At 54.6% G+C, this 14,679-nt stretch overlaps 1 protein-coding gene across 2 annotated transcripts; it reads left to right on the top strand.

Annotated features, from left to right (window-relative positions):
- The first annotated feature begins 2,231 nt into the window (after positions 1–2,231).
- PLEKHF1 (pleckstrin homology and FYVE domain containing 1) lies at positions 2,232–13,565 on the top strand. 2 transcript variants are annotated; one of them, XM_072968806.1, is made up of 2 exons: positions 2,232–2,411; positions 11,951–13,565. In XM_072968806.1, exon 2 carries the CDS (start codon positions 11,965–11,967, stop codon positions 12,805–12,807), a length of 843 nt encoding a protein of 280 aa, XP_072824907.1. In that variant the 5' UTR covers positions 2,232–2,411; positions 11,951–11,964; the 3' UTR covers positions 12,808–13,565. The 2 variants fall into 2 exon arrangements, with proteins under 2 accessions (XP_072824907.1, XP_072824906.1); XM_072968805.1 differs by lacking the exon at positions 2,232–2,411 and adding an exon at positions 4,468–4,750.
- Positions 13,566–14,679: the final 1,114 nt, after the last annotated feature.

Raw genomic sequence — 14,679 nt, 5'->3', positions numbered from 1 at the left:
CATTGCCCACCACGGAGGTTGAGTGGGACAATTGTGGGACTCCCCCAACAGCAAAGGCATGGATTTTATGAAGCATTGAAGGGTAATGGCCAAAGATGTGGGGCATCTTGGGCAACTCAGCAAATAATTCAAAATGGAATATCACCCACTCCTGCCGTTTGAAACTTTCTTCCATGCACTCCTCAGCCAGAGAGCTTCCCCTGGCCCTCTCCCACACCGTGAGCTGGGCCTTTTTCTCTCTCTAGCTTGCTTGTTTGTTCCTGGCCCTTAAAATTCCTGTTCTTGCCTTAAATGCAGCAGGTGAAGAGTTCTCCACCAGCCAGACCCCAAAGGCTGACTGTTCAATGCCAAAATGGTGCTCTGAGATGAGTTATCCAACCAAGACCATCCTCACCAGAGAAGACGTCTGCTCTGTCTTCTGTCCTCTGCTGTGGTGAGCTTTTCTTGCTACTCACGGATAAGCATTTGTTCACAGGTCTGCGCCCTGCTCAGCTGTGAGCCCCACAAGGGCAGAGACAGTGCCTCATTCATCTCTGCATCTGCTGCTCAGCGGTGGCACAAAGAGTGTCAGATAACTGTTTGCTTAATGAATGAATGAATGACTCAAATGGAACCCTGTCAAACCAGTGCTGTCAGAGGCCTTTTGGCTTTATTTACCCTATCTGGGTGTGTCTAAATCATTGTGAAGGTTATACTTAGACACAAATATTTATTCATCCACCTGAAGCATTTTTCAAAGGGCAGTGTTTCTTTTTGTCTTTCTTGTTCTTGCCTTTGGCCTACTCAGAGCCTCATGGGGACTCCCACGATGGGAACAGGCACAGTAATGTCCGCAAACACGAAAAGGATGTGCAGATTTGGAATGACAAATACGGGAGCAAACATATCCAGGGAAAGGAATAAATACTGACATTGCAGGGTGAGGGGGAGGGGGAGCCACTGCAGTTTCATGGTTCAGAGTATAGATGTGGTCTTGGTTTCAAATCCAATGCTTGAGCAATCCAAAATCTAAAAATCTTGAAAAATTTTTCTTTTGAAATCAGTTTCCAAGCATCTCAGATGTCCTCCTTTAAAACTAATCTTCGTAACCATTTAAATAGACGTCTTTCCCCAATGTCCCACATTTCCAAGGCCTTGAGACGCAGCCTCAGGTGTGTAATTGACCAAGAAGGCAGCATGGGGAATCATGGGGACGTGATCAGTTCAAGATCTGCCCATTGTAAGTAGGATGGCCTGTTTCCTTCCTTCCTTTCTTCCTTCCTTCCTTCCTTCCTTCCTTCCTTCCTTCCTTCCTTTCTCTTTCTTTCTTTCTTTCCTTTTTTTCCTTCTTTCCCTCTTTCCTTCTTTCTTTCTTTTTCTTTCTTTCTTTTCCCCACTTCTGTTTTGAATACATTCAACCTGACAGAAGAGTTGCAAGAAAAAGTATGATGAAAAGCTGTAAGTCAGGGGCCAGCCAACCACAGCTGTTTTTGTAGGACCCATGAGCCAAGAAGGGCTTTCACATTTTTAAGTAGTTGAAAAAACTCAGAAGCAGCTTTCACATGACACACGAAAACAAAGTGCCATTTGCCGAGCGCCTGCGCACTGTCTACGCCCCGTTCACTCTGTAACAGCAGAATTGAGTAATTACTGCATGGATCCTGGCTCGCAAAGCCCACAATATTTACTATGTGATGCTTCACAGAAGAAGTTTGCTGACCCCTGCCCTAGAATCACCCACTGTTAATGTTCCGCACCCCGCTCCCTGTTTTCTCTGCTCTTGCTGAGACATTTCTGTTGGTCTCAATACTTCACCCCAGGTGCTTTAGCATCTGTCCCACTGTCTTAAGCCTAGAGCTGTAAATGACAGGTCTAGCCTGGGGAGAGATAAGATGATACATAATCTTTAACATACAGTGCTTGGCACTCAGGCAGAAAGGTAACAATCAATCCAGTACAAATTTCTGGCATTTTCCACAGAGGTGATTGCTGGAACCTCTAACCTGAAAACCTTGAGCCTCGGAGCTTTCCTGAGAGCCTGGTTCCCAAAGTCTGGAAACCAGTTTTCCCTCAGATAGGGCTTCTTACTTAAGGAACAGAAAAAGCCTCAGGGAGACTTCATTTTTTCCACAGCTTGTGGCTTGGCTGACTCAACTTCTGCCTTTCCCTGAGTCACGAGTTTTTCCTCTTATTTGGAGGAGCACAGCCCTCCACCCAGGTCTTCTCCGCCCACGGCTGGTCCCTGGTGGGAAGGGGTGGACGGCTCGAGGGTGAGATTTGCGCTGCTTCCAGGGGATTTCCCAGAGTTCCACCCACTTCCATAGAATGTCATCCCCGGAGGGAAGGACAGATGAGGAGACGGAGGCCCCCGTGGGCCCTGGACCAGCAGTGAGACAAAGCTAGTTGGGGTCTTCTGACTCCAGGACCAACAGGTATGCATTTTCTCTCTGATTTTCCAGAACCATGAAAAGGCCTCTGTTTCCTGGATACCTGCTCTGTGCCAGGCACAGACTTAGATGCCAGAGAGCTGTCTCAAACAAGCCTTCACAGGGCTTTCCAGCTTCCTTCCCATGGCCACCTCACCCCAGGCAGGGCCTACCATCCTGGAGAAGCTCCCTCTTGCTAGAGAGGTGGGGGATCTGGCACTGGAACATGGCCTTGAAGGCTAGGCTCTAAGTCCCCCTCCATCCCCCACCCCCACTCCTTCCCCCTGCCCACAACGAGCATGTGTACACTTGGGATGGCATTTCCCAGTGTCTCAATGTCCCAAGTGACCTCCCTGGTTACAACTCAGCTTCTGGCATCCTGGGGCCTTGTCTCTCTCTCCTCTGTCTGGTGTACAGGCCCTGTTATACCATCGGAATTCATAAATTCAAATGCTTATTCAATTGCAGGTTGAAAACTGGGTAAAGTAGGGTGAGAGAAAAACCACGGAGAATGGTGGGGACTGTGGTGAATGGGAGAATATGTGTCCCATCTAAAGGGGACAACTCTGTGTGAAGATAGGGGACCAGAATCTTGAAGTCCTCTGATTTAAGAGAAGCTGAAAATCCTTATATCTGTGTGTCATCTCTCAAGATGAAGTGTTGACAATGCATTTTACAAACGTTTAGATACTTTTGTGAGGCTGACGCTTCTGTCGGGTGAGCATTAATAGCCGTGAAAGTGGTGGAGGTAGGGGGGTGGCGGGGGATGTGGACTCTCCAAGGCCACGGCTGGTGGCCCCTCACTTGCCTATTGTCTCCATCCCTCCTCTTTCTCTTGGCCTCTCCCTGCTGTCTCCTGTCTTGCCCCATCCCCTTCCCTTGTCGGAATGTGCCCATGTCTTGGCCCCACTCCACTTGGGCTGCGTGCCCCACCTCACAGCCTCTGCCCACACCGCCCAGCAGAGCGGGTCACCACTGCTCAGCTCACGCCTCCCAGCACCGGCCCTCCAGGCTCGAGCCCCAGGCAGAGTCAGAGGTCTGGACCTAGGCACCTGGAGCAGGATCAGCGCTTCCTCCTGCTGCTGTCTCTTGCCTTGGCCCTGGCCCAGCAGGCACTGCCCTAGCCTGAGCCAGCCCCTCTTCACAGTGCCCAGGTCTGCCTTATTTGGCAAGACAAACTCATCTGTGCAACAGACATTCACTGAACTCTGAACTCAGTTCTCAGCACTGGAGAGAATGGAACAAACAAGATGAATACAGTCCAGCCCACGGGGCTCACAGCCTAGGTCGGGGAGACATGGCATGAACACATAAACAAGTGACCTAATTAGATGACTTCAGGTTGAGAGGGTGCTTTACAAAATAATAAAACGGGGTGAGGTAGATGAGGGTGATGGGGTGGCTCAGGGAAGCCTCTGAAGAGGTAACAGTTTGAGTTGGACCTAAATGCTAAAAATGCAGCCATGGGAAGATCTGGAGGCAAAAAGGAAGTGCAAAGGCCTGGAGGTGAAAAAAACCTTGGGGTTTTGAAGAACAGGAAGAAGCTCGCGGGAGATGAAGTGTTCAGAGGAGGCCAGAGGGAGGCTGAGACAGCCCTTGAGTCGCAGAGCGCTGCAGCTTGGACTTTGATTTCAGTGTCATGGGTGGGGAACCATAACTCACTGGTAATGTTGGAGCTGGGTGATGGGTACACGGAGTCCATTATATTAGTCTCTTTCCTACAGCGTATGTTTTAAAGTTTCCACTGTAAAAAGTTTAAATTACAAAGCAGATAAAATGCTGCTGATTTTTAATATTATGATTATCAGTCTCTCTGTTGCAGAGAGATGACGATGCTAGCTAGCAGCAGGGAAGCCCGCCAGAGGCGGCACAAGGCAAAAAGCCACCGCCTCCCTCCCCCTTCCCCTGGCCCGCAGGCCCCAGTCGGGCGAGGACTAAGACTCCCGTGGGGCGAGAGCTGCCAGCGGGAGGAGCACGGTGACAGAAAGGGACACTGGGAGGGTCGGGGCTCGAGACTGCAGAGTCAGCCCCAGGAACGAACGAGAAGTTAAAGGCCCGGCCCACGCGGGCGCGCACAGCCGACCCACTCAAACTCGGGCCGCTCCGCCTGCGCACATTTCTGGGGAACTTGGGCTCCAGGAGTTGGCGTCCAGGCTCCGCCCCCGCCGCGCGCCGGGGTTCCGATTGGCGGAGCCGCCGCGAGGGGCGTGTCCGGGAGGGCTGGAACGCGGCGGCTGAGGTGGCCCGAGTTGGCCCCCGCGGGCTAGGGGAACGCGGCGGGCGAGTGCCGACTGGTGGACCGACTGTCGGCGGAGCGCGGGACGCGCGGGTCCCCGGCCGAGGAGGTAAGGGGCCCCGGCCGGGCTGGGGAGAGCGGAGCAGGCGGGCTTCCCGCCGGCCGCGCTCAAGCTCCCCGGGCTGCCCCGTTGAGGTGGCCTCCGGGCTCGGGCGGGGCGGGCGCGCAGCCCGGGCCATCCCGGACTCTGCCCCTGAGCAGAGGCGCGGAGCAGGGCGCTTACTGCTGGCTAGCGGGGCTGGAGGCGGGGTGGGGTCTGCAGGCGCTCCAGGGAGAGCGGGGTGGGAACAGGTAAGGGGGTTTGGCGGGGGTCGAGGCACGGTCCCCAGGGAATGCGCGACGTGCGGGCGGAAAATGTCTGGAGGCGCCCGTGGGCGTTGAGCCCTGGGGCTGCGGGGATCTCAGCGCTCCCGCAGTCTGAAGATGGTTCGGAGATTGCCGACTCCTGTTCGACGGATTCCTCCGTCGTTGGGGCCTCATTCCCTGGTCCCAGTCTGTGGGGGTCTGGAGAAGTGGGCTGGGACAATTGCCCCAGCGAAGGGGGTGGGAGAGGGAGGGTGGCAGCACCTTCCGGGTGGCCTGGGTTCTCTCTGATCTCCCTCATTTAGGAACCGCCTGGCCCCTGAAGCGTTTGACTTTATGACTTTCGATGGGAGTTGTCGAAGGAAACAGGGCTGGGTTTACTCTCCCTTTTCACAGAGGGAGTAACTGAGGCAGGCCCAGAGAGAGAGGTGGCAGTTCCTTCCCAGCCTGGAATCACCTGGAATCTCCTCCCCTCTCTCCCCGAACGCCCAAAGAGCTGTGCAGGGGAGAGCTGTCATCAGCCCCTTTCTCAGGTGGGAAAATGGACGTTCTGAGTGACTGAAACTTGATTAGGGATATTTTTGTTTGGAATTTGAACAGCACAGTTATCTCACCACCAGAGATGGTCAGAAGCCAAGGAGGATGAGAGGATCATTGCTGGGGTCATTCTCGGCACATAATTTCTACTTAGTGCTGATGTCTTCCTGGGCCTGTAATTTCCAGTAGGGTCTGTGCAAGCTGAGAGTTGACTCTTACTTCAGCCTGTGTCCCTGCACACATCAGCCCTCAGGGCTGCCAAGATGGGGAGTTGGGGCAGCCCAGCTGAGATAAGGGACCTGCCCAATCCGGCCCACCCCAAGGAAGGAAGAGGGCTAGGCAACCCAGCCAAGCTAATGGACCTGTTCAGGCCACCCCAAGGGGCCCCATGACCTGGAGAGAGGGACTGGGTGGTAGAGGTCAGGCATTTGGAGAGGGGCCCCGTTCTCTGAACTTGAGATTTCTGATTCTGTGTTTGGTCCAGAGCAGCCTTCAGCAGCTCATGGTTGTCTTGGAGCTGGGACCTTGGGCAGTGACTCTGTTGATGGAGGCAGCACCTTTCCCAGTGGGGCTTTTGTGCAGATTGAGTGAGATAATACTTGTGACATGCCTACTGTTGTGTCTGGTGAGCTGTAAGTTCTCAGTTAATGGCGCCTCTGGCTTGTTTTCCTTATTACCATTCTTTTCATGGAGGAGGGCCTTCCAGGAAGCATAGGGCTGGACAGGCTGAGGGGTAGCCCGCCTGGGCAGAGAGGACGCTTGGATCATAGCACTCCTCTCAGTGCACTCGGAGAAAAACTCAGATCTTCGTCTTGGCTCATGAGCCTGCAAGACTGGCTCCTTACTCTTACTCCTCATGCCTCCAAGGGCAAGTCCTTGAGCTGTTCCCTCAGGCCTTTGCATGGCTGGCTCCTTCACATTCAGGTTGTTGCGAGGTCACTTCCTCCTCAGGCCTTTCCTGACCACCACCCTCATCCCAGCCCTGCCCGGCTCATCAGCCTTTCTCTTCATGGCACTCACGATCAGAAATCACCTTGTTGATTTACTTCGTAGTCTGGCTTTCACACCAGGTGGTTTGGTACCGAAGGGTGTGGTCACTAGCTCCTGCTATAACCCAGTGCCTAGCACAGTAGGACTGTGCCTGGCACGTGGTAGAACCTTAGTAAATACTCCTAAGGTGAAATCAAGCAAGCATGGAAGCTGGGTGGGCCTGGTTGCAGCTAGAGGGAAGGAGGGGCGGGTGATAAATCAACCCTGCCCCAATCAGGAGAAGCCAGGTATAATCCCAAGGGCCAACATCCTGACTCCCTCTGTGACCTTGGCCAGGTCCCTCCCTCTCTGATAGGCAATGTCCCCAGCTGTAACTCTAATAGAAGGGTAGACCTGGGTGCCCCTCTCAGCTCCTACTTTACAGGGTTCCCAGGCTGGGGCTCCAGACACCTCTTTCAAATCCCAAAGTCTGTGTCCAAGCAGAGAAAAGAATCCGTGTTCTTGACAGACACGTCCCTGGAGTGGATGCGTTATGCATTTGACAGTGTGTGGTGGTATAGATCAGGGTCTGCAAACTTTTTCTGTAAGGGGCCAAACAGTACATATGTTAGGCTGTGCAAACCAGCCTCTGTCGCATGTGGCTCTTTTCCAATAAATTGTATTTAGAAAGCCTGGCAGTGGTTCAGAGTTGGTATAGATTTGCCAGCCCTGGTGTAGATCACGTGTGACACCTTGACTGTCAGGCACAGAACCCTGGCCATCCAGTGACACTCCAGGCATGGCTCATTCACTGAGAGCACTTTTGGCCCAGCTCAGGTGATGGGAGCACTCGTGTTCAGGAGGGCTAGCCCAGGAGCCTGTCCCCCTTCCGAACCCTCCAAGAAAGAGCAGATCTGTTCACTTGCCCACTCCCAGACGCTGGCCCTTCGGGAGTGTCCACCTTCTGTCAGCACCTAGGGTACCGCACGGGGTCAGCACAGGCTGTCCTGAGGCAGGCGGCGCCAAGAAGTGTGGGCGGGGGCTCAGCTCTCTCCTCCCCCATCCTCAGGGAGGAAGGTTTACTTTTCTGGTGAAAACAATTAAAAAGAAGATTCCTCAGGGGTGGGGTGTGGGAGATGGGACTGCTGTTGCATTTCCCAAGAAAATCTCCAGGCCATATTAAGCCAGGAGTGGATTTCTGGCCATGGCAGATCTGGTAGGCAGATGTTGGGGGAGTCCCCAGGAGAATGCTGTCTGCCGGCCCTTCATTCAACCTGGTTCCCCACTGCAGGCCCATGAAGGAGGGGCACAAGAGCCTTCCCTCTTCCTGTCAGTGTGGGGGGCTAGCTCCCCTGCTCAAAGCTTTCCCCTCCCTGAGCACTGCTCCTCACTTCCTCCATGCTGCCCACCTGGGTAGCATCTAGTCAGGGGTGGACCTGGGCAAGTCAGCCTCCAGAGCTCACTCAACCCAACAGGGCTGGGTAGGGGCCACCTGCTTTTCTTTCAGTCCATCTGTCTCAGCATGGAATGTGTTGTTAGGGCTCTGTGGCTGCAAGATTGGGTTATCATCCAGTTCTGCCTGGTGGCTGACACACAGGTGTGCTGGAGAGAACACGTGGAGCTCCAACCTCAGATGTTCCTCCTGCATCTCCTGCGGCCCCGGACCCTGATGCTGTGCAGTGACCCACTGCGAGGCCGGGAGAGCCCCGAGCTCCTGACCCAAGCAAAGTCCTTAATTCTTTTCTTTTCGAGGACCTTAAATTTAGAAAGAGAGAAAGAAAAAGCTCATGTTCGCACCTCCCAGAATTGGGATTTTATTACATTTGCTGCTGCCTTTTTTAAATAAAAGAAATAAAATATTATAGATAAAGGTGAAATCCTACTTGAGCCCTCATTCCTGGTTACCTTCAGGTCGCCTCCCCCAGGCCACTTTTCTCCTGATTTTGGTTAGTGTCTTTTTTTTTTTTTGTAACTGCCTTACCATTTTTAAGCATACATTCCGTTCAGTAGTGTGAAGTATATTCCCATTGTTGTGAAACATCACTGGAATTCTTTCCATCTTGCTAAGCTGAAACTCTACACCCATTAAATAACAGCTCTCCTTCCCCCACTCTTCCTCCTCCCCCACCCCCAGCCCTGGTAACCACCTTGCTACTTTCTGTTTCTATGAATTCAATTGCTACAGATACCTCATATTAGTAGAATCACGCAGTATTTGTGTCTTTTTGTGACTGGCTTATTTCAGTTGGCATAATGTCTTCAGGGTCCATCCATGTTGCAGCATGTGACAGGAGGTTTTTTCCTTTTTAAGGCTGACTAATATTCCATTGTATGTCTGTACCACATTTTGTTTATCCATTCATCCATCAGTGGACACACTTGGGTTGCTTCCACCTCTGGGCTGTTGTAAATAATGCTGCTATGAACATGGGTGTGCAAATACCCCCTTGGAGGCCCTGCTTTCGATTCTTTTGGATAAATAACCAGAAGTGGATTGCTGGATCGTATGGTAGTTCTATTTTTAATTTTTAGAGTGCCCTCCATACTATTTTCCACAGTGGCTACACCAATTTTACATCCCCACCAATAGTGCAAGAGGGTTCCAGGGTCCCAATTTTCCCACATGCCAACTCTTATTTTCTGGGGTTTTTTTTGTGGGGGAGGCTAGTAATTAGGTTTATTTATTTAGTTAGTTTTTTAATGGAGGCCCTTGGGATTGAACCCAGGACCTCATGCATGGTAAGCATGTACTTTAACCCACTGGGCTATGCCCTCCCCCTTATTTTCTGGGTTTTGAGAGTAGCCATCCTCATGGATGTGAGGTTCCATCCTATCCATTTTTATTCACAGATAGAGTTCTTGAAGACTTTTCAGATATTGTGTCATTTCTGCACACCCAGGGTCACACAGACCGTTGTGCAGGTTGCTTTTTCCACTCTGCACCTGAGGTCTGTTGTCAGCCCATGTTGACGCACACAGACTGGGTGCAGTCGTGGTGACAGCCAACAGTAGCCCATTATGTTCTGCCCTCCCGCCTCTGCCCAGATCTCAGTTGTTTCTGCTGCAGGTCCCAAAGTCACTGCTCTTATGTGTCTTCCTCCTTTGCTACACTCTGAGCTTCTCCAGCAGAGCCCTCGTCCAGCCCAGCCTGGGGCCCAGCACTGAGCCCAGGGGATCCTGGGGTGGCCTCTGGAATGTTCCCAGACTGTCCACAGCAAGGACCCAGTGACCGGTCCTAGCAGGATGGCTCAGGGCTGTCACTGATAATGAGCTAGGTTTGCAACATGCAGCCAAGATCAGCAACCTAAAAATAGTGGTTCTTACATAAGGTGGTGTGCACAGTACTTATCTAGATGCCTTGTGGTCTGAAAGGGGCAAGTGATATGTGACTCAGGGCCAGGCACCTCTGTTGTATAATGCATCCACCCCCCGTGCTGGGCCCCACATCGGCTTCCCACAGGTGGCCTGACTGACAGAACTGCAGTGCAGTGACCTAGAAACACCATGTGTGTCATCAGTTTGGCCAGCGGTGGGCTGTGTGCACCTGTACACTTGTGTGCACATGGTGGTGGTGGTGGCCGTGGCTGTGGGTCAGCTCTCATCTGCTTCCTCTTCAGAGATAGGAGGTGGTGGCTCTTTCCTCCCAAGGTGGGCCCTTGGGAGCTTCAGTTCATTCATTCACTAACCACTCACGAAGCACCTACTGTGTGCTCAGCACTGTCCCAGGCATCGGGGGTACAGCAGCAAATGAGAAAAGACTCCTGCTCCGAGGGAGCTTAGAACTGAGTGAGGAGAGTAGAAAACACTCACACAGACGATGGATAGAAAAGCAAAGACCAGGTCCCTGTGAAGAAAAAAACAAAATAGGGTAATATCCCAGAGAGGGGGTCAGCAAGCTTTTTCTGTAAAGTCAGTAAATATTTTAGGCTTTGCGGCCATGTGGTCTCTGTCACAGCTCTCAGCTCTGCCATGGCAGCAGGAGAGCAGCGTGGACAATCACAAATGAATGGTGGGGCTGTGCTCCAATAAACCTTTATTCACAAAACCAGGCTATAGGACAGATGTGACCCTGAGGCCATGGTTGGCTGACCCTGCCCTGGGTAGGGGGAGAATCTGCCTGAACTGGGATTGTCAAAGGGACCCTTCCTGAAAGGGAGAGAGTCAGTTTCAGGCAAGACGTGGTGGCGCCCTGCTCAGTTCACTGGTAGTTGTGTGATGAGAAGTGGGCGGACGGAGCTGGGTGGGAGACAGAAAAATGATGGGGCTTGCTCAGGGGTTGAATGCTGGGGATACAGGAGGGAGGGGATTCAAGGGTAAGTCCTAGATTTAAGCTTCATCAACTGGGTGAAGGATGGTTTGTTTCTGGGAAAGGAGAGGAGCTGGAGGGAAAAGCCAGGTTTGTGTTGGGCATGTTGAGTTTGAAGACCTTAGATGAGCAGGTGGGAGATCACAGAGCAGCGCAGCGGAGAAGCCGGGACTGCAGGCTTGACTTGGGGAGTCGGCAGTGTTTGGGTGGTCTTTAAGCTGTGAGTCTGGTTGGTCAGAGGGTGTGGGTGTGGACAGAGCATAGGGGGCCCGGGTGAGATCTGGGGTCACCAGCATTGAGCACTTGGCAGAGGAGGACAGAGTTGGCCTCATGCCCCAGGGGTGAAGGCACTGAGCAGCTCGGTCTCCGGGGGCAGGGGGAGGTGCAAGCTCTGGCTGCCTACTTACCAGCAGAGCCTCAGTTTCCTTCCTGTCAAGGAGGGGGTTCTACCTAGGGTTGGTGTGAAGACTGAATGAATAGGCATGCTTGACACGGAGAAAGCACTCAGCAACGGTACCTGTGATGATGGGGGTGGTGACCACAGGGCGGGGCTCCGGGCTCATGGCTGAGTGAGCGGTTGCAGGGTCTGTGATGGTTTGGCTCGGGGAATGGGGAAGTCAGTGATGGGCTGGGGTTGCAGACACCCCATTGCCCAGCACTCACCGTCAGGGTACATACACCTGTGCCCTTCTGCCTGGCGCAGGCCCAGAGTGCTGGATATAGTTCATGCTCCCAGGAGCCCCTGATGGGAGCTGGGGCTCAGTATCCTTCCCCCTTGGATAGATGGTGTGGAGGTGTGTTCTACCCTGTCTTCCAATGTTCCCCAGGGGTTGAGCCCCCACTACCCAGCTACATATCTTTACTGCTGCCTTCCCATCCCCATCCCTGGCTGGCTTCCACAGGCGCCCCGCTGGGGAGTCGCCCCCACCCCCATCTCCCAGTAACTCCGTGTCTAAGGTGGGCTTCTGGGACAGCAAGTTTCCTGGGTTGAGTGGCCATCTAGGCCTGCTGGGTCGTAGTGGAGTAGTAAGTGGGTTTTCTGGTGGATGGGTTAGTGAGCTGGGGGGTGGGAGGTGGTCTTGACCCCGGCAGTGCCTGGGCCAGCTGACGCCTCCTCTGCTGCTCCTCCGACAGCCGAGTGGCCGAAGATGGTGGACTACCTGGCGAACACGGAGATCAACAGCCAGCGCATCGCCGCGGTGGAGAGCTGCTTCGGGGCGTCGGGGCAGCCGCTGGCGCTGCCGGGGCGGGTGCTGCTGGGCGAGGGCGTGCTGACCAAGGAGTGCCGCAAGAAGGCCAAACCGCGCATCTTCTTCCTATTCAACGACATCCTGGTGTACGGCAGCATCGTGCTCAACAAGCGCAAGTACCGCAGCCAGCACATCATTCCGCTGGAGGAGGTGACGCTGGAGCCGCTGCCCGAGACCCTGCAGGCCAAGAACCGCTGGATGATCAAGACGGCCAAGAAGTCCTTCGTGGTGTCAGCCGCCTCCGCGACCGAGCGCCAGGAGTGGATCAGCCACATTGAGGAGTGCGTGCGGCGGCAGCTGCTGGCCACGGGCCTGCAGCCCAGCACGGAGCACGCGGCGCCCTGGATCCCCGACAAGGCCACGGACATCTGCATGCGCTGCACGCAGACGCGCTTCTCGGCGCTCACGCGGCGGCACCACTGCCGCAAGTGCGGCTTCGTGGTCTGCGCCGAGTGCTCCCGCGAGCGCTTCCTGCTGCCGCGCCTCTCGCCCAAGCCCCTGCGCGTCTGCAGCCTCTGCTTCCGTGAGCTGGCCGCCCAGAAGCGGAAGGAGGAGGAGGAGGAGGAGCAGGGCTCCCGGCCCCCCGGGCAGCCAGCCTACCTGGCCGGGGCCGTCTGCGGGGCGTCCAGCGGAGAAGATGACGACTCGGACGAGGACAAGGAGGGCAGTGGGGACGGAGACTGGCCCAGCCGCGTGGAGTTCTACGCCTCCGGCGTCTCCTGGTCATCCTTCCACAGCTGACGCCGGGTCTGCAGGCCTGAGGGAGGGCTCCCCTATGCATTTTGGCATCTAAGCAGATGCCACTGCCCAGGCCCCTACGAGGGCAGAGTTCCCGAAGCCACTTAGTGCCCTTAAGACTACTCCACAACACCCAACCCATGGGTGGCGGGCACAGAGGGAGTGGCTCCTTTTCCCTGAACCCTCAGTGCCTTTGTTTGGACATGGGCTTCCTTCTAGTTCTACTCCAGGTAATTTTTCATTTAGCAAACCACAAACACTTAGGCCTCTCGGGAACAAACACCATTTCTCAGCCCTTATGAGCCTTAGCTCCAGACCACCCCAGGCACCTTTAGGGAACAGAGAGAAGATAGGACTGGAGTGAGGTCCCCTCCTCTCTGAAGCCTTGAACCACAGCACCTGGCCCTGCCCCCCTGCAGGGAAGACTGTGGGTCCTGAGAGACCTCGGGGAAACCAGCGCCTGCCTGCCCTCCTTTCAGGTCAGGTATGTGGGCCCGCTCAGAGCCAGGCAAGAGGCTGCCATGCTGTGGGTGCCTGTGAGGCCCAGGGACTGCAGCCTGAGCTCCCCACAGTCCAGGGCAGCCTGCCAAGGCCACTGGCCCCATCTCCCATCTCTCCAGGTGTCTAAGGCCTCTCAGTCCTGTCCTCATCCCTCCCTGTGCTGGGGAAAGCAGTATCTTTCCACTGGGACTCTTAATTGCAAGTGACAGAAACCCTACCCAGACTGACTTAATAATAAAAAGAAAGTTTATTGTCTCGTGTGGTTGAAAAGCCTAGGAGCGTTCTTGCTTCAGACACAGCTCTGTGTTTGGGGATTGAAACCATGCTGAACAGCAAATGTCAACAATCATCCACCATGCTGGGTGTTCCTGGGAATACCGGCAGTTCCAGTGGGGTCAGATGTTCTCACCACACCCTGGCTGGGTCCCAAGCACACAGCTCTGTTCATCCGGATGCTGTGACCATGGCCTGGCACCTGCAGCCCCATTCACCTGGTATGAGTTATCTAAACGGACGGACAACAAGTAAAGCAAATAAGGAGAAACTTGTCCAGCTCTGCCTGGGCCATCTGGGTTTAAAGCTCTCCCACGTGGCCTTTGGCCCAGGCCTGCCCCCAGGGATGGTGCCACTGAGTGGGGGCATCCCAAGTACAGAGCAAGTGTGTGTTGAGGCTGGAGCTTGAATGACAGCCTCCCGATGCGTGGCCCACACCTGGCCACGGAGCTGCAGGTCCTTCAGGGCGGTGTCCTATACCAGTCTTTCCTTCTCTCACCTGACTGGCAGAGAGAGGGGCCACTGTCAGTTAGAGCTGGTGACCTTGGGGCCAGGAAAGCTTCCCCAGCCCACACTTGCCTGAAACCCCACCATCAGCTCCAGTCTCTGGGTGAACAGTTGTCCTCTCTGCCCGGTTCTCAAATGCTCACATGCAGGCAGAACCCTGAGGATCTCCTTGGAGTGCTGACTCAGCAAGCTGGGCCACCCCCTGAGGGAGGGTGGGAGGGGCAAAGTGTAAGGCGCCTCAGGCCGGCCTGTGGCCTAACCTGCAGGGCAGAGGGACCGGGGTGGGGAGGATCAGAGGTGCTTCCAAGAATTTACAAGCCCTTGGGCTCTCTGAGCCGCACAAACTGGTTCACGTGGTTCTGCCTGGGCAGAGGGCTCAGGTCAGGGCAGATTGTGGGGTGCAGGGCAACTTACTGAAGACAGCCAGACCAGGCATCCTTGGAAGCCTGGGCCAGGCAGCCCTGTCCCTTCCCCCAGGCCTGGTGCCGGAGCAGGGAGTGCCCAATTCTAGCCACTGGCCTCTTGGAGGCAGCCCCACTCCCCTGGAACCTCCCTTTCCCGGGGAAGGGCGACTAGAAGCACTAGGGCAGCATT

Source organism: Vicugna pacos, chromosome 9 (assembly GCF_048564905.1).
Source record: "Vicugna pacos chromosome 9, VicPac4, whole genome shotgun sequence".
Taxonomy (NCBI): domain Eukaryota; kingdom Metazoa; phylum Chordata; class Mammalia; order Artiodactyla; family Camelidae; genus Vicugna; species Vicugna pacos.
This window is presented reverse-complemented; position numbering and strand designations above follow the sequence as displayed.

Bases quoted from the DNA above. Each gene is read 5' to 3' on its own strand.
- PLEKHF1 (XM_072968806.1), top strand. From the start codon at position 11,965: ATGGTGGACTACCTGGCGAACACGGAGATCAACAGCCAGCGCATCGCC.